Genomic DNA, 22,447 nt, shown 5'->3' with positions numbered 1-22,447 from the left:
TTATAATTTAATAATCTTTTATACTTTTTATAAAAAGCTAATATTAAATATTCTATTAATTATATAATTAATATTTAATATATTTTAATTTATTTTAATAACTATTTAATAAATAAATATATTTATATATTATTTTATTTTTAACTTATTTTATTAACTATTTAATAAATAAATATATTTATATATTATTTTATTTTATTAAAGACTTTATTATTATAATAAATAAATTTAAAGTTTTATTATTATTATATCTTATAGATTTAAATATTAATTAAAGATTTTTATTATTATAATTTTATATAAAAAAGTAACCTTTATATAATTATAAACTATTAATATATTTTATAAAATTATCTTATTAAAACCTTAATAAAGGTTCTTATATAATTATTTTTTAATTATTTTTAATATATAGAAAATCTTTTTATATTTTTTTAATTAAATAGTTAATATTTAAATAAATATTATTATTATCTTATTATAAGAATTATAATTTATTTATTATAAGTTTATATAATATATTATTTTATATAAAATATTACTATTTAATTAAATTATTTTTAATAAAAATCTTTTATTTTTATATTATTTTAATTATATTAATTTCCTAAATATAGAAATTAAAAAATTATAAGTAAATAAAGTTAAATTAAAGTAATTAGATAATAATTAGATCTAATTATATATTAAACTTATTATAAGACTTTAACTTAAAGAATCTAACCTTAAATCCCTTAGTCTAACTTCTCTTAAGGTAAATTACCTAAAGATCTTCTAGCGACTACTTACTAATTAGTCCTAACTTAATCTCTCTATAATACTCTTATATTATTACTCTCTTTAAAAATAAAAAGCACTATAAAATTATTATAAGATATAAGTTATATTCTTTAATTAAGTAATATATAGCTAAAGATATAATTATATTAAGATATTATCTTAATAAAAAAAAAGGTATACTTATAGCTATCTTAAACTTTTCACCCTATCTTACAATTATATACCTAACTAAGCTTGCTTAGTTAGTCACTCCTCCCGTCGGACCAACGAGTATTGTTATTACCTATCAATTTAATGTACTAACAATTAAAGTTTAGTCTAGAATGGTGCCGAAAGTAAGACAATCTAATTGAGCAATCGCACGTGCTGATTCTCATTGTGTTCCCCACAATGACTTCAGCACTAGCCATGGAATGTGTGAATGAAAGACAACATAGACAGCACATGAACGCATCCGTGGGAGCTGAGGCAACGCTGAAGTCTGTTATTGCAGTAACTTGTTTGACTTTCATTCTGATGCAGTACGCGTCAATACTACAACTTGCACTGTAATCGATCGGATCAATGCGACATGGCACTCAATCGCAACAAATCCCGTGGTCGAGGGCACCTTGTCATCGACGACTACGACTCTAACAATGGACCTTCAAGCAATGTCATCGACGACGGACGCGTTGAAGTCCAGTTCCACGACAATCCTCAAGCTCTGGCTGTTTGGTGTCAGCATTTCAAAGAATCGTTCGCAGACGACGCGTCATCTTCTGAGCGACTACAACCTCCCGAACCTCGGCGAACAAATAGTGTTGCATTTGTTCCAGGTGTAGAGAAACCAGCTGAGAGTCCACGCCTCCATATCGCAATACATATCGTGGGATCCCGTGGTGACGTTCAGCCATTTATACCAATTGCGCAGCTACTTATGAAACCACCCTACGGCCACCGAGTACGAATATGCACGCATGCCGCTTTCAAAGAGTTTGTTGAAGCCCAAGGTGTCGAGTTCTTCAACATTGGCGGTGATCCCGAGGCTCTCATGGCATACATGGTAAAGAACCCGGGTTTGTTACCAAATCGCGACAGCCTTAAAGGAGGAGAGGTCGGTAAGAGACGAAAGGAGATGGCTGAAATTATTTCCGGTACCTGGAGAAGCTGCATCGAAGCTGGTGATGGAATGGGGGAGCCCATAAAAGCTGCTAATGTAGAGTCCACTGATGATCTATTCCTGGCTGATGTTATTATTGCCAACCCTCCATCCATGGGTCACATACACTGCGCTCAGAAACTCAGCATCCCTCTGCATATGGTCTTCACAATGCCGTGGTCACCAACCAAATCATTTCCCCATCCACTTGCTTCAATGAGCTATGGCGATGCGGATGCCAAGGTCGCCAATTATCTGTCCTTCATGATGATGGAATTGCTAACGTGGCAAGGGTGAGTAACGCACCCGTTCCAATCGTTTCCTGACTTACATATTCCAGCCTGGGAGACTTGATTAATAAATTCCGTACGCAAACGCTACATCTTGACCCTGTTAGCCCGCTCTGGGGCTTTCAGCTTATATCCAGGCTTCGTATTCCATTCAGTTATCTCTGGTCAGAGACCTTGATACCAAAACCGTCTGACTGGGACAGCCATCTCAATATTACAGGCTTCTCATTCCTGCCACTTGCCAGCTCTTACACGCCTCCCCCGGACCTTGTAAGCTTCCTCGACAACGGATCAACGCCGATTTATATCGGGTTCGGATCCATCGTCGTAGACAACCCCCAAGCACTTACGACTATGATTTTTGAAGCTATAAAGATTGCCGGCGTTCGGGCCATTCTTTCAAAAGGATGGGGAGGTGTTGGTACTGGAGATGTTCCCGATAGCGTTTATCTCATTGGAAACTGTCCTCACGACTGGCTCTTCCAGCGTGTTGCAGCTGTTGTCCACCATGGCGGTGCTGGCACAACCGCTGCCGGAATAGCGGCTGGTCGGCCGACTGTCATTGTTCCATTCTTTGGGGATCAGCCCTTCTGGGGTCAAATGATGGCGCGTGCAGGTGCTGGACCAGTGGCGGTTCCATACAAAGATCTTACAGCAGAGATACTGGCCGAGAGTATCACGTTTGCACTTCAACCAGGTGTCATGGCGGTGGCAAAAGATATGGCATTGCAGATTGGGGAAGAGGATGGCTCGGGCGGTGCAGCTATGGATATACAGGACCGCCTGGACATTGATAGCCTTCGTTGCGACTTGAGTCCCGGAAGACTTGCAAGCTGGCTCCATCGCAAAACAGGGGCTCATCTGAGCGGGTTTGCCGTCGGCTGTCTCAGGGATCATGGGTTGATTGAGATGTCAGACCTCAAGCTGCTCCGATACAAACACTGGTATGTAGACGAAGGAGCTGAGTCCCCTATCATCGGTGCCATAGCTGCTGTGTCAGGCTTTGCGGCAGCCATTGGCACCGCAACGTCCGATTATACTCAACGCTTGAGAAACTCCCCACACTCCAAGTCGACAAGGCGTCATAGCAGCATAGGACTACAAAGGGTCCCAAAGACGGAAGACGGTACCAATGATGCCTATTTGCGGTCTCAGAAAGGACCACGAGATGTAACCCAAGCAGACATGGAAGCGCTCGCTCAGAAGATGGCGAGCAAGACACTTTACGGTGCCGAACCGGCTTTCTCAGCAGCGCGATTGTGCCGCCCAGTCAGTGAGGCTCGTCAAGGGCGCAAGAACTCATGGAAAGCTCGCGAGAGCGGCAGAAACGGACGCGTCTTTTATGTTACGCGAGTGACAGGCAAATATGCTTGTGACCTTGCGGCGGCAACCGCCAGAGCACCCGTTGCTTTATTCTACAATGTCGCCAACGGCTTTCATAATGCACCGTCAAATGTCTTTGATGTTGATGTTCGCCGCCGAGATGAAATCACGGGGCTGGGGAGCGGTGTCAAAACGGCGGGGAAGGAGTTCTGTTACGGAATCTGGGATGCCTTTAGTGGCATAGTTATGAAGCCATACGAAGACACCAAGAATATGGGCGCCAAGGGCCTCGGGAGGGGTCTGCTGAGAGGCGGACTTGGAATAATAGGCAACCTGGGCTCGGGTAAGTTATGCTGATTGCAGGATTGATCAAGATACTCTTGTACTAATGAGGACACAGCATGTTTCGGACTCCCAGGATATGCCTTGAAAGGGCTAGAGAAGGAGCTAATGAAGCGTCATATGACAAGCTTGAAGGCTGAGATTTTACTAATTAGGCTTCGGCAAGGTATAGAAGATTGGAGGAAGGTAACAGAAACTGAGAGGAATGAAGTAGTTCGAAGGTGGAAAATATTAAGTAAGTTATAAGTTGCCTACTAAATTAGCTTACTACAAGGGACTGGCTTTTAAATAGCTATTAATAGCATATTAATTTATAATAATAGTTGAATTTTTATTACATATAAGGATATTATCTCATTCTCTTATGTTTACTTGTGGCGTGAATGGCCACGGTGCTCTGGGACCCTTCCTGTTTGCGCCGATGCTAAGTTAATTCCCTCCCTCATGATCTTTTGTCTTGTACTGTCAGGATGCTTCTGACCCATAAACCCATCCACCAAGGCCGCACCGAGAGCAGCAGTGGCTACCTTTGCTCCCTTGGGACCTAGCCAAGGACCAGACTCTTTGCCAGATTTCATCGCTGCTTGGGCACCAGCAGTGAAAGCAGTGCGTGCGCCTGCCTGCACGAGAGGGTTCTGCCACCATGCAGCAGCCTTGTTCTTTGTAGAAGCCGGCATAGAACTACGACGTCCAGACGGGGCGCCGCGGGCTTTCTGGGTAACTGGTGGACGGCCACGATCTGGAGATTTTTCATGATTTCGTCCACGCCGTTCCCTTCCCTGAGAGCGTGGACGTCGTCGACTGGCAGCGGCCGCAGCACCTGCTCCTGCTCCTGCTCCTGCAGCACCAGCTATGTGATGATCATCTTCTGTATCTGATTCAGAATCTGAGTATCGCGTTCTCCCAGCCCTTCCTCGTGACCTTGATCGAGAAGCTGCCGGTACCGACTTGCCATGACGACGGGGAGGATACGCGGAATCGGGGTCCCTATTTTGAGTTCGGCGGGTTTCTCGAGACTCATCTGGATATCCACGCTGAGGTGTACCTTGAGCATATGGATCACGATTATAAGGATACGATGATGGATTGTTATCCTCGTATCGTGGGTCTCTTTCAGGACGCCCTCCACGCTTATCTCGAACAGGCAAGTCGCGCTCTCTTCCAGGCCTTGGCTCTCTTGAGGACTGATGGTGTTCTCGTTCAGGGCGATATGACTCCCGTTCAGGCCGCGCGGATCGAGCCTTGCGACGAGGCGAATCCGGGGGCGGTCCAAACGGTGGAGGACTTAGGTTTCGCGATCGTCTATCAGGTCCTGCACTGTGACCACGACGTTCAGGTTCGTATCTGTGTGAACGCTTGCGATACCCGGGCCCACGGTCATCTGATATAGACTCATCGCGATAGACAGGTCTTCCTGGGCTTCGTGGGCGGCGGCCTCTTTCCGACTTATAACGTCGGGGTGGTGGTCCAGACGACGCATCGGTTGCTGGCTCTCTTCGTACTCTGCGGGGTGGAGCGTCATCGTAAGGGTCATACGTTCTCTCCGGATCGGGAGCAATAAAGTCATCGTCATATCGATATGGACGAGAATGTTGCCTGGGCTGATGATAATATGCCATGTGTGTAATGATAGTATATTTTGAGAAAGGGTGGTAGTTTGGGGAGTTTGCAAAAGCAACTCAGTGTAAATAGTATTGTATCACGGGGATAGTTGAACTGTTGCGGTCCGTGATGAGGAAAGATGGCAATAGCTAGCAGCGATCAGTTACCTAGATGGGTAGATAAATCAATGGTGGGGAAGCAAGTAACAGTAGAAAATGACGGGAATACGCCGTTCTTTATGTAAAGAGATGTCTGCAAAAAAAGGACGTAATGCAACAGGTGATGAGCGGTAAAGAAACACAGCATAAAGGCTGATTCAGGGATTGTTGGTGGTGCACAACTTAAGTTGGTACTATAGCCTCTTAGCCTGAGCGGGACGTGACCCAACCAGCAAGTCAGTTTAGTTTGGTAAGCGTACTATGTAGGCATAAGGATAGTAGAATGGATGTCACAACATCCGATGCATCTGAAGGGATTTCCCTGCAGCCCTCTGACACTGGCTAGCTTGGATTGGGCGGCCCTGGTGGCGGGATTATGCGGTGACTAGTCTCTTCGTCATTTAATAATCATGAAGGATATAACTGTCTACGCATACAAGTTAAAAGAATGGCGTAGAGCTGCATATCCGGAGGAGAATACCAGCCATCCAGCCATCGACTTGACGAGTTTCGTGGGGGAAACCGACGTGGAATCCATTAGACCCTGCATGCTCGACGTCATAAGACCCAAACTGCTCAGCTGATTGACGTCACAACCTCAATTGGGACGCTCTGGTGCCAAAAAAAATAAATAATTGGTGGCCAGCTTAGTACCAACACCTTCCACCCTGACTACTACCCTATGGTGAGCAGGTAGGAAGTAATTCAGAGGCCATCAATTACCTACCTCTAGGCAGAGCCTGACCGTTCTTTACTGGCAAGCGTCTGCGCTGTCAAATACTTGGGCATGTTAATGCTGGAAAGAAACGCGGGCTGCTCCGTTGATATGCATGGGCTTTACTGTACTGGTCGCTTCCTTTTGTACCATGACGATGAAGATAGGCAGATCTCTCTGGTCACCAAGTCTTCATTATAGCTGGTGTCTGATACTAACTGAAATCATGCCCTGCTTGCCGTCGACATTACTGAGGCCGTCGTGTAACGCTGTCACCCGAAGATCTGGACTATCAGATCCAATCAGGCGCTCTGGCATATTTCCAAAGGCTGACTACATAATAGCTTCTGCAACCCAGCTTGTCGACAAATAGCTAAACTTGGAGGTTGTGGAAGTCAATACTAATATTAGTGATCGCGCTTTGATGGGCCGGGGTTGCTTGCAGCGTCGGGGATTTTGTCTCAGCTGATCCCATTTAAACTCACACATCAACACGCATAGACGCATGCGAGACAAGGGTTCATCCATTCCGTCACATTACATGATGAGGCTTGGGGGTAACGCACTATACTGTATAATAGCATGTTGGCGATACACATCTTTGGTCCAACCTGTGCTACGGCTTGTCTGCCTGTCTCTGCTCCATGCTCCAGTTCGTTGGGGGCAGTGTCGTTAGACGCCTTGTCTTACTTGTTGGCAAACGACCATCGATTCTCGTGAAGGACAAAGTCGAACCTCACACGTTCCTGGTACGCACAGAAGAGAACAGATCGATGGCGGTGAACATCATTAGTCTACGAGGCCATCACTTCAAAGTGATACTAGTGCTGGGAGATGTAGTAAGACAAATTCGCATGTATGAAACTCGAGATATAGAGGTCGTTCATTCATTGTGGTGGGAGTATATAAATACCACTCAGTATCGATCTACCATGGAAATACTTGGATGTCCTGGGAAAGTGGGGGCGAAAACCTACAGGCCAAGTGTTTTCTGCACCTTTGAATCTGGGGAACACGAAAAGGCGGCTGATTCCAAGTGCCGGGAGGCCGACAATGAACTGAAACTAAGCCATGAAGATGAGACTCTATGGAGCTGTGCGAGAAGCTCCTTTGGTAGTGGCTCGTGGTGATGATGATGCCTGCTTGTGTAACTACCTACCTACATTGTCATACAAACCAAGGTCAGGATTTGGCAACGTACTAACTCAGTTGCTCAGTGCCTCGAGGTTCAAGGCACAAGAACACCAACTGAAACAAGTCCAATATGCAGTGACTACCTTAGTAGGTAGAGCACTATGAACGACCTGAGAGCTCTTGGAGAAGCCCTCTAATGACTTTTCATGAGTACTGTCGCTAGACTGGGAGCATTCGTGAGAAGGAGTAGTCGCGATAATTCGGCCTCTTGACAGTGTTCTAGTCCAGATCGATTTTAGGTAGGTAGGCATGTACAATTGTAGCTTGGGCATTTCCTTCACTAAAAACTGTTAGCAGCCGAAACTCGATCTTTGTGCGATAAAGGATAAAGATCGGGGGACGGCCCTTTTCTGGGTCCTAGACTAGGTTACTTAGTAGGTTGCCTCCGTTATCTCTTTGCGTGCTTATCACTGCTGATAATCGGCAAGGGTTCCATGTATTGTCAGCCGTGCACAGGTTGGAAGTACCTTTGATTTGGGGGACTGTTTCCGCACGGTGTGTTCAAATTTCCAGCACCAGCAGCGCACGGGAGGGTACTTCCTCTTGCTCCGACACAGGAAGGTGCTCAGCCACAAGCTGGTAGTTTCGGCAGCAGCAGCACAACCGCCAAGCCTACCCCGTTAATAAAGACAATAAACGTCCGCAACGGTCTCGCTCATCTTACAGTGGAGACCACCCCAGCCACTCCAACGTTGATTAACGATTAACAATTAATTGAAGCAAGCACTCATCACACTCTCAATAAACCGCTTCTCAGCACCAAAGCTGAAAAAAGCAATCTTGATGCAGATTGCACAGCACCACGCAAGGGCATAAGATCTACCAAGGTACCTAGGTATGCACCATCCATCGCAGAGCGCCGCTGTCCTATCCGTATGTCTATCAACAAGAGTTCGTGGGGTACAGCTAAAGTCAGAACTCAAGGTGTCTATTCTGCTCAGCTGCATCCATTTCATATCACGTCTCGGCTTTTTGTCTGCGTCACTGTGTGTAACCGGCCAACAAAGCAGATAAACACAAGATCGATGGATGCAACCACTGGTGATCAAAACAACAGCACCCGAGCCTCGTGTCTCTGGCTCGAGTCGTTTCCTTGGTGGTTTCACAAGAAAAAGATCCGCTAGCTTGAATGTCGAGGTACATAGTACCCATGCGGTAGATTTGCCTTGCGAATAAACAGTAGACAACCATTATTATCGCCATCACCCTGGAAGAACCCTTTAGCCAAGCGCATCATGTCTGGAAACACGACATGTTGAACTTGAACCACGAAGCCAAGGTCGATTTCAAAGTCTGTAACTGGACGGGCATCTTGTGCGTGGCGTTGTACCCGCGTCGTTATCACTGTCGACTCCACGTTACCCGCACGATGGCTAGATGGCTTGCAGACTGGCGCGCTTCGTGGGTTCGAGAGGCGATAACGTTTTAGGAAAGGCCAGTAGAAGGGTTCAATGAAGCAGCTACTCACGGTTTCAATGGACCGAAAGAACTGGGGACACAGGCTCATTAAAAAAAAAAAACTGACCCAACCTCGGTATTTCCGGCCAATTCGTACTTGCCTTTTGTTCCTTTTAGCGGAGCATCCTTGGCTTGGCCTGGCTTGGTTTGGAACTGGTGCTGGTGCTGGTGCTGGTGCTGCCATCACGAATTCGCCTTCCGCAATTTGGATTTTCTCGATTTTTTCCTCTCTCTCTTTCCTTTCCTGCTCTTCTCCTGCGCAACATCAACAATCTTGCTTGGTCGCGACCTTTTGCTCAAGCCCGTTGTGCTGGGATCACTGACATCGTGCCGTGGTTATAGCTAAAACCTCAGTCTTCTATTTCATCTTGGAGAAACTTTCTCTCGTCAGGCCAGGTCAAGTCTCCGCCACACCAAAAACTCGACAACGAGCTAAACTGCCTACCTACTCGATCGATACTCGCTTGGCAACGAGAGATCAACCTTCTTTCTATCTGCTTACCCCAAGCTCTTTTTACTGTCCGTCCAAAACTGTATTGGACCTTTGTTCCTCAGGACCCTTGATATCGGAACCCTACTATCTTCCCCATACGGTACACTCGTCCGTCGTCGCATTGCGCCGTCTTCCTATCAACACACTGCAATCGAGACCGTTGCTTTCCGTTGCATTGTACCTTGTCCTAAAGCGACAACTGCATCTGCGAGAACACCACCCGCGTATTGCATTACTAGGTCCCCTTGCACTACGTGCGAGGTTATACCTTAGCAAGCGCTTTCTTTGTACCCCCTTCGGTAAGTCTCTAGTTCATTTACCTTGTCTAGGTCTTTTATCCCCCAGATCGCCCTTGCACACCAATGTACAACCTTCTTCTTTGTATACCATGTGCTAGTCTACTACTGTAGGTGGGTGATTTGCATTCATCCACAAGCTCGAAACCCCCCAGCTCTTTTCTTCCCCAGTCTCTTATCTCCCCCGTCTATAAGTCAGCAGCTTTGACCACATTCCTGCCTTTGGTATCGTTAGTTCAAGCCTGGCTCCGTTCATCTTTATCGCAGGCACACTGTTGGCCAACTACCTACCTATCCAGACTGAAGCAAAGGAAACTAACTTGAATAGACTAGCTGTTCCGCCTGGTACACTAGCCTTGCTACTGCTCTAAAAGGTTGCTTTTCCCCGGCCATCAGCTTCGTTTTGGATTTTCTTGTCTGCCATCTCATTGACCCTTGGCTTTTGGGGTATTGCTTGAGTCTTGTACATCTTTTGGTCACACATTGCTGCCGCGTCGACCTTCAAGATGGGCTGGATGGAGAATGCGAACCACAAGATTGCAGCCAGCGCTGTTGGTCGTTGGTTCCAACTTGATGGTTCAGGTCATGTAAGTCATCAACTTTCAATGACCTCCCTAAACTACGCCGCTGACAAAGTCTGATATTAGCCTCGTGAGCGCAAAGGCTCTCTATTCTTCACCGAGATCCGGGCTGGCCTCGCCACGTTCTTTGCTATGGCGTACATCATCGCTGTAAACTCCTCAATTGTTTCCGAGTCTGGCGGTACCTGCGTTTGCCCTGCTTATAAGGACGGCGCTTGTGTTCCAGATGATGCTTATCAACTGTGTGTTGCCGAGGTCAAGCGCGACGCTGTTACCGCGACTGCTGCCATTTCTGCTCTGGCTACATTTTTCATGGGTCTCTTCGCCAATTTGCCTGTCGGTCTCGCTCCTGGAATGGGCTTGAATGCGTATTTCACCTATACTGTCGTCGGTCCCGGTGGCTCTGGTCCTGTCCCCTATGAGCTTGCTCTTACAGCCATTTTTATCGAGGGCTTCATCTTCTTTGGTCTTGCCCTCTTCGGCATGCGTCAATGGCTGGCTCGTGCCATTCCTCGTTGTATCAAGCTCGCCACCAGCGTCGGTATTGGCCTCTTCTTGACTCTTATTGGTCTTACCTATAGCGAGGGTATCGGCCTCATTGTTGGCAGTACTTCTACTCCTCTGGAACTGGCAGGTTGCGAGGCCAGCTACCGAGATCCCGCTACGGGTCTGTGCCCTTCTTCCCAGAAGATGAGAAATCCCTCCATGTGGATTGGTATCTTCTGCGGTGGTATCCTCACCGTGTTGCTCATGATGTACCGGGTCAAGGGTGCTGTTATCGCTGGAATCTTGCTTGTCAGTATTATCTCTTGGCCACGAGGCACCGATGTCACATACTTCCCCTACGACACTCTTGGCGACGACCGATTCGACTTTTTCAAGAAGGTGGTCGACTTCCATCAGATCAAGCGTACGCTCAATGTTCTCCAATTCGACATTTCCGGCCACAGTGGCCAGTTTGGTTTGGCACTTATCACCTTCTTGTATGTTGACATCCTTGACTGCACTGGTACGCTGTATGGTATGGCACGCTTCGCCGACCTTGTCGATCCGGTCACCCAAGATTTTGAAGGCTCCTCGATTGCATACATGGTGGATGCTCTCAGCATTTCCATCGGCGCTGTTCTTGGTGTGCCTCCCGTTACTGCGTTTGTCGAGTCTGGTGCTGGTATTTCCGAAGGTGGCAAGACTGGTATCACCGCCATGGTTGCCGGAATCTGCTTCTTCATCTCCATCTTCTTCGCCCCTATTTTTGCGTCCATCCCACCATGGGCCACTGGATGCGTTCTGATTCTTGTTGGTTCTATGATGGTTGGCGCTGTGACTGAGATCAATTGGAAGTACATGGGAGATGCTGTACCGGCTTTCCTTACCATTGCCATCATGCCTTTTGCATACTCCATTGCCGATGGTCTGATTGCTGGTATTTGCACCTACATGGTTCTCAACACTGTCGTCTTGCTTGTCAAGATTATCTCTGGAGGTCGTATCGTGCCCCCCAACTACGAAGAGAGAGATGGCTGGACCTGGCGCATTCCCGGTGGTTTCTTGCCTCCTTGGATGAACCGACTAGCCCATGGCAAGAAGGATTTTTGGCGTGAGGATAACCCACCTCACAACACCAACAACGAGACAGTCGTCAGCGATACAGCCGCTCCTAAAGAGAACGGTTCTGATCATGGCGGGTCCGAGGGTGGCAAGGTGGCAGAAACTACTCTTCCCCGCGAGAAAGAGACTTAGAAAGATGTGTATAAAACTTGGGAGACTATCTGAGGTGTAAGCATATTGAGTGGGAAGATAGAGATAGGTACCTCCAGAAAAGAAATGATGTTCTGTTTGCTTGTAATGAGTCTTCATACACTCAATCGAAGCATAATCGTGATCCCGTGCCGACTTAAGTGACTGGTGGCACGAGCAATTCTTATTAGATCTGGGTTAGGTTTCTCATGGGTCAAGAGAGTTTGCTCACCGTTCTGCGGCGCACAAGGACAGATCTTGGTGCGGGTGAGAGCTGGTATAACCATGATCCGAATACAGATCTAAGAAATTGCTCGTGCCACACTCAAAAAAAAACACTAATACCATGTGTTCCAGAAATGAATGTAGTGAATAAATGAGACTATTGTACTCATGATATCTCGTTTTGATACACTGTGGTCTGCAATTTGCCGCCAGCTTTCACTCCGTATAGTCATAAATCATTGTTCCGTATGTCCATTGGCCTGCAGATATTCCTATCAAGTCATCAAGGCAATATGCTTTAGTTCTCTGCATCATGGTCAGCATCAAAGTTGAGGTTGGAAGGGGTGTGTTGACGTACGCCTGTACTTGGTGTCCAACCTTCATAGGGGGGTACTCAACCTCTCGCCCTTCATCTCGTCCCAGTTCCTTCTGGCGCTCTCTGACTTCCTTCACTCTCGCAGCAAGCTTGGGTACAGGTGTTAGGTCAACGTCACTTCCCAAATGCCAGAACAAGGTACTTGAGATCCTGACAAGAGGCCTGTCAGGGAACTCGCGCTTCCTCTTCTCGATGGTCTCGATGGTCTTATCGTTGACGATGACTTCATGGAAGCCCGCCTTTATGAGTCCACCAGTGATGTGCTCGAGCTGCTTGCCCGCCTGAACCAACAAGTAGTTCCCTGGTGGTATCTTTACCGCAATACGGTTCCCAGTGTTGCGAGCCCAAATGTGAAGGCCTGGGTAGCGGGAGCGCCCATGAATGGTGAGGAAGTTGAGGTCGGTATGGAAACCAGCGAGAATGGTATCCTTTTGGCCATATTTGGTTAGATCTGAAGCTGTGGGAGCAAGAAGGTGAGGTCTGTGGAGCTTGTGAGTTTACAAAACTGCCATGATAGTTCACAAGAGGTACAAACCCGTATTTCCCAGCGTCACTGAAGAACTGAGCCGGCAAGTCCAGGCCAACGGCAGTCATTTCTGCAAGTTTAGAGACGCTGCATATGTAACATTAAGCACTGAACTGGCCAAGCGTGAGCAGCTTTGGTACTTACGCGCTCTTCATAGATGTCCCCCATTGATTCATGGCCGGTTCCCAGCGGTCCTTGATATGAGGGGCTTCGGGCACAACGTTTGCGGCGTTCAAACCAGGAAACTCAGTCTCGAAAGGCGGCTGCTCTCCCATCCTCCAAAAGAACCTGCATTTCGGGTCAGGAGAGTGTGCTGTGATGTCTAGCGGTCTTTGTGATGGGTCAAGTCTCTGGATTACATCCAAACAAGGCTCATCAACCGCACATTTTGGCTTTTCGGTGTTTTCTAGTGTGACACCGACCTGATAGCTCAGCTCAGGCTTCTCATCCTTCTTGAGAATTTCTACAGGCTGTGCAAAATAATCCTCGAGGATGTCAAGGAAAGTTGAGTTGTCCTTTTCTGAGACGCGGCTGTCGTGAAGTACAAGAGCTCCGTAGGTGATAAGGGCACTGGCTGCTTTGCGACATTCTTCCTGTACAGCCTCCGAGTCGACAGGATTGTTGAGGTAGACGTCGAGGTCTATCACAGGCAAATCCATAGAGGGCTCTGCCGAGATTGAGTCCATCTTGTCAAGTTGATAGCCGAAACTGGTATGCTGTTTTCTAAGCTGACAGGTCGATAAGCCGGTCAGTTCTTCTCACCACCGTTGGTTTCTTAACGCTTCAGATTACGCCACAGATATATATATGAAAGAAGAAGGAAGGGAATTTTTTAGCGGCACAGCAAAACATTCGTCTCAGGGTTCCTCTTTCGGAAGTTGTTGCGGATTGAATGTGTCTCTGTGGTGGAATTGTGAATTACTCGTGTCTTGATTGGTTAGCACATTGTGGTCTTGAGACGGAGTTGGCCGGTTCCCGATGGCAAGTCATTGTGAGGTCCGGAGTTGGACGGAATTGGACGGAGTTGGAGCTCAATCTAAGCGGATGCAAAGTCTTGGTCACTGGGTATCGAATCATTTCTGGTATGCCATGGCTTTGTCTATAATATGTGACTATGGCCTTTTCGTGTGTGTGTGTGTAGACTACCAAGTCCTTGCACGAAATACAAGTGAATAAAGGCCTTTGTACATATTTGACTTACATTAGTTAGTACTTACATACACTGAGTAAGTAGTGGTAAAGCAACCGTATCAGAGTAATTTTACGACAGTCCTTGTAATAAAGACGAACAAGAGGAAAGCTGCAGTATGAGCCGACTTGTGTTTTCTGTTATCCTTTTGTTGTTTTACTGCCACCAGCTCTGCTCTGATGTTCTCCAAAATCAACTTCAAAACACACTCAACCTGTACTTGCAGAAAATAATAAGGGTTCAAGGAATTTATTTCCACGCATCTCCAAGAAAACTCGCCAGGCCACTGAGGCAGTGCCCTCCTCCGCTGGTAATGTACACCCCTTTTCTCTTGACCTTTCATCGGCGCATGCTTTAACTTTACCGCTACACTTGTTCGCTAGCGCTCCGCCTCCAGTTCCCGCTCAGCCTGTTGATAGTACTTGGCCGTGTCAACACCATGCTGGTTGTGGTTCACAAAGTTGAACCAGGGGATCGTGCTCAGGAATAGAGCAGAGTACCTGCTCTGCCTGGCAGCGACACCCTGAAGATGAGGGCTTAGTCGGCTAGCACCATAAAGAGGCTCTCCCTTCTTAACTTTATCGACCATCTCGCGCATGTCCATCTCAATCTCGCGGGAATTCTCAGTAGCACCGTAGAATCGGACTGTTCAGATTAGTTTAACATATTCCAGCTATCACAAGATGGTATAGACATACGGGCCGATCTTTGATAGAAGTAGAGAAAACCGCCCAAGACACCAATGCCTCCGGCCAATCGCATGGCCTTGGCGAAACCACCCTTTCCTACGTGTGATGGGGCGAATTTCTCAAGAGCATAGAGGGCTGCAGGAGCGAAAGCGGCAGCGGCAGTGCCGGCGAGGTAATCGGAGGTTCGGGCATATCCAACGACTCGCTTGAAGTGACTGCTGAGGGTCAGCAATGCCCACGATCCACCAAATCCAGTCCAATCATCCATATCGACCAGGGAAGAAGTCGTTTCAGCACGTGTCGTCGTCGCTAAGTATCGAAGGAGCTTGGTTTACGTACGGGTCGTTGTCAATGAGCTATAACATCATCAATTAGCGATAGCAATTGTGTCGTCAAATGCAACATCACTCACGGGATAATCGGTCTGGACGACCTTGCTGGTCCCGACAAAGGACGGGGTCGCCTGCTTGGTCGCGGTCTCGGCCATTTTGTGGTGCGTCGTCCGTGACAATTCCTTGAATACTATCACCGAGCCTTTCGAGGTCGTCAGTCTCCGGTACACTCAGAAGCTAAGTTCCAGTCTTGATGCCTCAGGTTCAATCACGTGTGGTCAGCCCATCGAAGTCGCAGATGATTGGTCACGTGCTCTTGAGGTGGACCGTGTAATCAATTAAGATCCAGACGCGTCCTCAATTGCAAGACGCGTCTAGCAGTTGCATTGCGTCTGTATACCTATCTACCCACGTTACGGATCAGGTCCCCTATAACGCAACCAATATCACAATGCCAATAATAGACTCCGATCCTGCCAATAGGCTAGACAACTACGATGTTTCCGACCTCTCCGACGATCCTTTCGCATCTCCCCCACCTGAAGCATCCAACAAGAAGCGCAAGGAACCTGATTCGGGCCTTGGAATTGACGAAGAGGTTGATGTCAAGAAACGCGCCCGAGCTCCCAATGTCAAGCTTGATGAAGACAGGTTTGTGAATAGTTCTATTTGCAATTTTGCACAGATAAGACTAATGAGAAGGATAGACTCCTTGGACCTAAAGGAATACCCAAACTAAGGCAAAGAGCACGAGACCTTAAGATCAAAGGCAAAGGCCACGAGGTAGTCAAGTGTCCACGTATTAGTCGAACGAGCCTAATCGTGCTAATGCTGATTCCAGTTTTCAGATGCCTCGCGACTCCTATCCTTCTATCAATTATGGCTCGATGACCTATTCCCGAAAGCCAAGTTCCTCGACGCTCTCAGCATGGTCGAAAAAGCAGGTCACAAAAAGCGAGTTATGATTGCACGCAACGAATACATCAACGAAAGTAAACCCAAGGATACTATGACTGATGATGAAGAGGTTGACCTCCTCGGTCGAGATAGCACATCGAGACCTACGGATGAAGCGACTACGAGAACACAGGTGACTGAGAGACTAAGAACGCCAGAGCCAAGCCGAGACATGCCAGATGATGATGATCTATATGACGCCACACCCAGGCCATCTCGGCCGATTGTGCCTATTCGAAACGACGTCCCTGAGGAAGACGATATCGAGGCCCTAATCGCCGAGAGCCAAGATCAGACAACAAAAAGAGATGGGCAGATACAGATAGAGAACAACGAGAGCGGGAACGCCTACGAAGACGACGAAGCAGCAATGCAGGAAATGGAAGGGCTATGGTAGTCCCCAGATGAACGGCGTCGGGCGTTGGAAGCACTGAAGATGTGTATGTCAAGGCTGCATTTTATGAGATATGAGTTCCAACCCTTTATGTCCGACCATGCATTTGCGGTTTGCAAACACATGGTCAGACACAGGCTATTGCAGAACCTGTATGTGGCTTGCATGCCTGGGGCGGGTATATGAAGATGGCGACACTTTTGATGCTAATAAATAAAAGCTGTGGCCTCAACAGTAGTACCCTAGGAAATGCAGGTACATATGTAAAAAGAAAAAAGAAGAAGAAAAAAAAGGAAATGATGGTTAAGACATCTCATCGTTTGCTCATAATGGACGAGTGACAAACCAGCCCCAGCGTGATACAACTTACATATCACAGTATACCAATACGTACTTATGCATGAACGACTATTGTATTGAGTTACTGTGACATAGGTAATTTTCTATTTCAACACTTGGTCTAGTAATCACCATTCACAACATTGACAGAGGAAGTCACAAGTATTTGAGAAAGATAATGTCGATCATGCGCTTCTTTGAGCGGTTCATTGTATTTGTTACAAAAGACCCATCTTATAGGTTCTTTACCGGTCCCTCCTGGGACATTGATCCATTGCGCCTTGCACCACCACTGGGTTTTTAAACAAATAATAACGTAAGCACATTATGACAGGTTATCATGGGGAAACCCCTCACGATTCTGTCCAATTATCCTCTGCCTCCGAAATAACTGGCGAAACAGATTTCTTGGTGGGTTGGTGTCTGTGTGATGAAGAGCGAGTCTGTGGGTCGGGGATTCGGCCATTATCACGTTCAAGTCGACGTTCCTCTGATTGTATTGTCCATAGGATCGTCATCAGTAGCTCACGCGACGGCAAAGCCATGTTAGTCAGATATCCTGTCAACTCGTCTTGGCCGCGCGATCCGTCAGTTCCGCGCCTCAAGACCTCGACCCTGTCCTCACATCTCTCAGACACCAACCGCAATGCCACCAACGTCGCATCCTTGAGTGGACGCGCCAGGATGGGGCTGCTGGATAGGATTTTCCGAAGAGACTTGATTCTCAGGTTCATAGATCTTGGGCTCGAGGCCCTGGATCGCAGCGGCGAAGTCGCTCGTTGCCATAGATTCTGCCGAAATGGCGCTATCGTCGTTGAGCCAGAGGCTGATGTCGAAGTCGTCGTTGAGGTTGAACGCGGGAGCGTCACCAACCATATTATCGTCGCCAATAATTGAGGAGTCGGATGAAGAGAGATACTTGTTTTCAAGGATATAGCGATCTGCGCCAATGGACGTTGGCAAAAGGTCAGAGTTGCCAAGGCTGAAAGCAGCATCGCCTGGAAGGGCGGGAGCCAGGCCAAGGTTGGCGGCATCGAGGTTAGCGGCGCTGGGAACGACTTGGGCATCTCCGCCGACTTGTGACACTGCAGGTCAGACAACATCGCGGCAGGACGTTGTGTCAGGTCGGGAGAGGTGCTTTCGGTCAGTTCCGGCTTGGCCTCGTTCGATGGCTCCTGTTCGGCGATCTCTTCAAAAGATTCGGCCACTGGTGACAGAACAGGGGAGAGTGCTGTGGGATCGACAGTGGTGTTTGAAGATACTAGTCCATCAATAGGTTCGTGTGTGTGCTTAGAGCCGAAAAGCTCCTGCGATAGTGAAGGGTTTACTCGGAAGGAGTCCAGGACCGATGGGGAGTATGAGACGGCTCCAGACCGTCGGATTTGCTCAAGTTCACTCATGAGTTTGGCGTTGGCTTCTTGGGCCGCCATGAAGGCTTCCTCGAGCTCTTGATTTCTCTTCTCGAGAGCTTCGACTTCTTGTCTCTTCCGCTCGCGAGAAGACTGGGCAGCGCGGCGATTTCGGAGAACGCGCTCAACGCGGCGCTGCTCCTTTTCATCCTCGGTCTTGGCTCGTTTTCTGTTTAGAGTGTCAGTGGACTCGTCGACAACATGCCTCAATGTGTCGCCATACCTAGGGGGGAGATTTGTCTTGGGCTCAGGGAGGACCTGACCCCACGACTTTCGCTTTTTGGTCGTCTTCTTCTCAGGGGCTGGAGATGGTGATGGCGTTGACATATCCTCCTCCTTCTTGATCTGGGGCAGAGACGAGGGGATCTGGTCGTCTGTGTAAGATTTGGGGGTCATCATCTCCATTGGGTTCATGGTCGAAGTTGCACTGGGGGTGGTGACGTCGAAGAGCGATGTGAAGCCGTCCCCTGGAATTGACATGAGAGACTCGGTGGGCGAGTTTTGAAACTTGTCGATAGGCAAGGTTTGTTGGTACTCCATTTTGGGAGTTGTATGTTGGTTAATCAAGCTGTATGGAAGAGGCAGTTGTGGATGTTGACGATGTTGATGATGTTCTCGATATCAGAGATGCAGTGGGAACTGGAGGGATAATAATGGGGATGACCGTTTAGTATTGGACTTGCATAAAGTGCAGGCAGCGACGTTCCACCACGAGAATCACAAGACTCGATCAAGTAAGTGTGAGTCAGTGACTAGTCTTGATTGTCGTTGCCTTGTCAAAGGTGATGAGTCAAGCAGGGATGGTGCACTCCAAGAGGATGTAAAGGACAGACTGTTCACTTGACAAAACGCTCTCTTCGTGACCAGTCGCTGAGTACGTGTCGGTTGGCTTGTGATTTCAGGACAGGTTGGATGGAGCGGACAGGCCCTCTTTATCTCTTGAGGACACGTTGAGAGTTTGGAGGGGCACAGCTCGGTAGATCGGGCAGCCTGAGGCACCAACCCCTGAAATAACACCCCCTGAACGTGTTTTGGGGACCCAAAGGGGGAAGGTGGCTCGGAAAGAACCCTTTTGGTGCCGGGATGCACTTGTCTCGCAAGCCAGCCCGGCCCATACTGGAACAGGCTTCAGGGGGTGCAAGAGAGCCACCAAGCGACACGCAGTCTTACCCCACCGGGGAAGGGAAAGGAAGGTACGAGGGCAAGAAGGGCAGGAAGGGAAGGGCTGAAGGGGAATGGAAACACTCAACGCAACTGCAGGGGGGAAGGAGGGGGGGTTAGGATGCTCCCCACAATCTTGTAATCGAGTTCTAATTGGCGGAATGCAATTAACACAGCGCTTTCGGAGATCCATGGGCCGTTCGAGTTTCCAAAAAAAGGGGGTTGATCAATCGGAAGCTGGGAGACGCCCGCCGTTAGTTGACGGACACGGAGCCAACGCTGAACTGCGCTGCAAGAGATAATGCCCGTTCTTTCTTTCTTTGTAGAGTAATCATAGCAGTAGCGGACCTAGTTGCTCCATGCGCCTCTATTCGATCATGGTGCGACGGTTTTGTTTGTACTTGTGGCAAATACACGCACATGGAAACTGTCAATGGCATGCTGTATGGACAGCTTCGAGTTTCCAAGGCGGCGAGAATTAATTTTAGTCCGAGCTGCGATGCAATAAGAACAGGCTCAATAGACCAATTGTTAGTCGACTTCGTTTGCTACGTTACGCATGCCACGCCACACGGATCCAATAAGAGCCGCACTGATATGGATCAGCACAGCACATCACACACAGCACGTCAAAAGCCATAGAATTCGTAAAGAAAGCCTACTCCTACTGTAGGGTTTACTTTCTTTGTTTTTTATGATTCAAGACGTATTTTAACCCCTCTTTACCAACACCAACCTTGGAGGCTTAGTTACTTGCAGTGGGACTACATTCAAACAGTCAAAGGTCTACACTACACTGCACAATGACGAGATCACCTCATCCTTCAAAAATGGAAACCAAGGAAGATGAGCGAGCGAGACCAAAAGAAATGGGTACAACTACCTACACTTCGCACACAGTCAGGTCAGCCTCTGTAAGCTTGTAAGCTCTCCACAAAGGCCGAGTTGATCTCCACCACTCCACCCAAGTCACGCCAACTCGACAGAGGGAGAGAGGGTTAATGCAGGGCAGTGCACTATACTATCGACGGTGACGATAATTGTGGTCAACAAGGGAGACAGCATTTCATACCCATAAACTTAAACCGGAGTATTGGATGCATCTCATGTATCGACTGGTATGTGGCTACAAGAATCTCAATAGTCCTGTATAGGTAGTAGTAATAAGCATTCAACTTACAAAGTCAACCGCCCTCAAGACTTAAGCAACTGCCTGAATACCTCCTTTCTGGGTACCTGTAAAGTCTATTGCTGGTACTCCCTGATTCAATGCGCACGTTATCACCAAGCTCGACCGCCTCTTTACTAGGTACTGGACAAACCATGTACTTCACGCATGCGTATGCACACCTCGTAAGACGACCACGTCTCTTTGCTCCCGATCAGCAGTGATATCTTGAGTTAGATGCAGAGAGGGCTGATGCTGAGTTGCTGACCGACCAAGCGACTTAGCAGTACGACAGTGGACCTTCTCTCATGCGTGTTCCAATAATAAAAGAATCTAACACCGGTGGTGCCGGGGACGTATCCGTCAACACCAAAAAAAAAAAAAAAGCCCACCATTACTACCACCTCCTCGTTTTGTTTCGCTCGCTCTCGCTGACTAGCTGGCTAAAAATGTCTAGAATCCCAAAGATATCCACCAGAAACCCCATCATTGCCATCATTGAGTGAACTGCACCCAACAAGCTGCCTTCGTTACTTGCCGAAACCTGGGCAATTGTTATTAGGTTTAATTTGAGTTCAACTGACCCGGCACTGATATCACATTGCCCAGATAGATAGGTAACGTAGCACCTGACAGGTGAGATCTGATACGTATTTGATGGTGCCAAAGTATCGGGAATGCCCTCGTCTAATAGTCTGAATATCCGCATTAAGATTACCGAAAACCACAACAGGCGTCAATCCTACGCCATCCGACAAATATCTCGCCAGTTACTACTAGCTCCGTCTGGTGTCTGGGTCTAGTTATCGTATACGTCCGCGAACCAAACAAAGAGAGGCTTTTTTGGCTTCTGCAAAGTTCAGCTTCGGTTTTTCAAGCCCCAATACCCATCAATACCTACCTAGGTACCTATTGAGAAGCTGCACATACATACATGCCTCGGGTACCTAGATAAGGAAACAGCCATATGCGTTTTCCCATGACCGCCATTTGCCAAAAATTCGGTCAAGCTCACTACTCCATCCTGCAATGCATCTATCCATCGGATTTCATCCCCGGCGCTTGGAATGTGAAGCTACATGTACATACATAGCTGGCCAGCCATGCACTGCATGCAGTTGGGATTTAGGGATGGGCCCCTTTTCTTGGCGGAACTGATTAACCCAACCTGGGTACGTATCTACATACACAGGTAGGTAGGCAAAGTTAAAGAGAATCCCATCAAGCGAGCGGGAATCTAGGCGAATCTATCTACCAGCCGTCAGTAAAACACAAAAAGGACAAGGGCTCCCATCCTGAGACACGGAAGGGAGAGACATGCCAACGGTCACAGAAGAGACGCAAAATGCTTCAAGGCTGTCGAGTAACTAGCTAATTGAGGCTGCACTGCATCGCTATTAATTACCTATTTGTTTCTCGTTTCTCGTTTCTCGTGTCTCATCTGTCTCAAGAGTATTCGTCACGTTTCATATTGAGTTTAATGATCTTCACGTTTCCTGTTCCCTACCTCACCAGAAGCCAGGTCCAGGCCAGGCTACGTTTGTACTCTAGTACTCTATATTGGAGAGGTTG

At 47.6% G+C, this 22,447-nt stretch overlaps 8 protein-coding genes across 8 annotated transcripts; 5 read left to right on the top strand and 3 right to left on the bottom strand.

The window, feature by feature from the left end:
* Nucleotides 1-1,351: 1,351 nt before the first annotated feature.
* FGSG_11588 (uncharacterized protein) lies at nt 1,352-4,168 on the top strand (the record flags this gene model as incomplete). The annotated part of the gene is made up of 4 exons (XM_011324740.1): nt 1,352-2,214; nt 2,319-3,877; nt 3,935-4,042; nt 4,140-4,168. 4 exons carry the CDS (start codon nt 1,352-1,354, stop codon nt 4,166-4,168), a joined length of 2,559 nt encoding a protein of 852 aa, XP_011323042.1.
* A 762-nt stretch (nt 4,169-4,930) lies between these two features.
* Nucleotides 4,931-5,437, top strand: FGSG_12580 (uncharacterized protein; the record flags this gene model as incomplete). The annotated part of the gene is made up of 2 exons (XM_011324739.1): nt 4,931-5,212; nt 5,285-5,437. 2 exons carry the CDS (start codon nt 4,931-4,933, stop codon nt 5,435-5,437), a joined length of 435 nt encoding a protein of 144 aa, XP_011323041.1.
* A 1,985-nt stretch (nt 5,438-7,422) lies between these two features.
* FGSG_12579 (uncharacterized protein) lies at nt 7,423-8,252 on the top strand (the record flags this gene model as incomplete). Its single annotated transcript, XM_011324738.1, has 4 exons — nt 7,423-7,632; nt 7,769-7,788; nt 7,974-8,040; nt 8,103-8,252. 4 exons carry the CDS (start codon nt 7,423-7,425, stop codon nt 8,250-8,252), a joined length of 447 nt encoding a protein of 148 aa, XP_011323040.1.
* A 2,046-nt stretch (nt 8,253-10,298) lies between these two features.
* On the top strand, nt 10,299-12,113 carry FGSG_11617 (uncharacterized protein; the record flags this gene model as incomplete). The annotated part of the gene is made up of 2 exons (XM_011324737.1): nt 10,299-10,379; nt 10,440-12,113. 2 exons carry the CDS (start codon nt 10,299-10,301, stop codon nt 12,111-12,113), a joined length of 1,755 nt encoding a protein of 584 aa, XP_011323039.1.
* A 346-nt stretch (nt 12,114-12,459) lies between these two features.
* On the bottom strand, nt 12,460-14,031 carry FGSG_11618 (uncharacterized protein). Its single transcript, XM_011324736.1, has 4 exons — nt 13,382-14,031; nt 13,247-13,324; nt 12,694-13,191; nt 12,460-12,641 (listed from the first exon to the last, which is right to left on the bottom strand). The coding sequence occupies exons 1-4, from the start codon at nt 13,921-13,923 to the stop codon at nt 12,611-12,613; spliced, it is 1,149 nt and encodes a 382-aa protein (XP_011323038.1). The 5' UTR covers nt 13,924-14,031; the 3' UTR covers nt 12,460-12,610.
* Nucleotides 14,032-14,606: 575 nt separating this feature from the next.
* FGSG_11619 (NADH-ubiquinone oxidoreductase 21 kDa subunit) lies at nt 14,607-15,675 on the bottom strand. Its single transcript, XM_011324735.1, has 4 exons — nt 15,528-15,675; nt 15,455-15,471; nt 15,125-15,330; nt 14,607-15,071 (listed from the first exon to the last, which is right to left on the bottom strand). The coding sequence occupies exons 1-4, from the start codon at nt 15,600-15,602 to the stop codon at nt 14,806-14,808; spliced, it is 564 nt and encodes a 187-aa protein (XP_011323037.1). The 5' UTR covers nt 15,603-15,675; the 3' UTR covers nt 14,607-14,805.
* A 223-nt stretch (nt 15,676-15,898) lies between these two features.
* FGSG_11622 (uncharacterized protein) lies at nt 15,899-16,801 on the top strand (the record flags this gene model as incomplete). Its single annotated transcript, XM_011324734.1, has 3 exons — nt 15,899-16,098; nt 16,155-16,230; nt 16,289-16,801. The coding sequence occupies 3 exons, from the start codon at nt 15,899-15,901 to the stop codon at nt 16,799-16,801; spliced, it is 789 nt and encodes a 262-aa protein (XP_011323036.1).
* Nucleotides 16,802-17,767: 966 nt separating this feature from the next.
* On the bottom strand, nt 17,768-19,086 carry FGSG_11623 (uncharacterized protein; the record flags this gene model as incomplete). The annotated part of the gene is made up of 2 exons (XM_011324733.1): nt 17,768-18,222; nt 18,252-19,086. The coding sequence occupies 2 exons, from the start codon at nt 19,084-19,086 to the stop codon at nt 17,768-17,770; spliced, it is 1,290 nt and encodes a 429-aa protein (XP_011323035.1).
* Between the last annotated feature and the right edge of the window lie 3,361 nt (nt 19,087-22,447).

This window comes from Fusarium graminearum, chromosome 2 (assembly GCF_000240135.3).
Source record: "Fusarium graminearum PH-1 chromosome 2, whole genome shotgun sequence".
In the NCBI taxonomy this organism is placed as follows: domain Eukaryota; kingdom Fungi; phylum Ascomycota; class Sordariomycetes; order Hypocreales; family Nectriaceae; genus Fusarium; species Fusarium graminearum.
The sequence above is the reverse complement of the archived record's forward strand: the minus strand, read 5'-3'. Positions and strand labels throughout refer to the sequence as shown.

Bases quoted from the DNA above. Each gene is read 5' to 3' on its own strand.
- FGSG_11619 (XM_011324735.1), bottom strand. From the start codon at position 15,602: ATGGCCGAGACCGCGACCAAGCAGGCGACCCCGTCCTTTGTCGGGACC. The intron at 15,072-15,124 runs GTATGTCTATAC...TAATCTGAACAG, and splicing joins CTTCTATCAAAGATCGGCCC to TCCGATTCTACGGTGCTACT.
- FGSG_11618 (XM_011324736.1), bottom strand. From the start codon at position 13,923: ATGGACTCAATCTCGGCAGAGCCCTCTATGGATTTGCCTGTGATAGAC. The intron at 13,325-13,381 runs GTAAGTACCAAA...TTACATATGCAG, and splicing joins GGGACATCTATGAAGAGCGC to CGTCTCTAAACTTGCAGAAA. The intron at 12,642-12,693 runs GTACGTCAACAC...ACCATGATGCAG, and splicing joins GTTGGACACCAAGTACAGGC to AGAACTAAAGCATATTGCCT.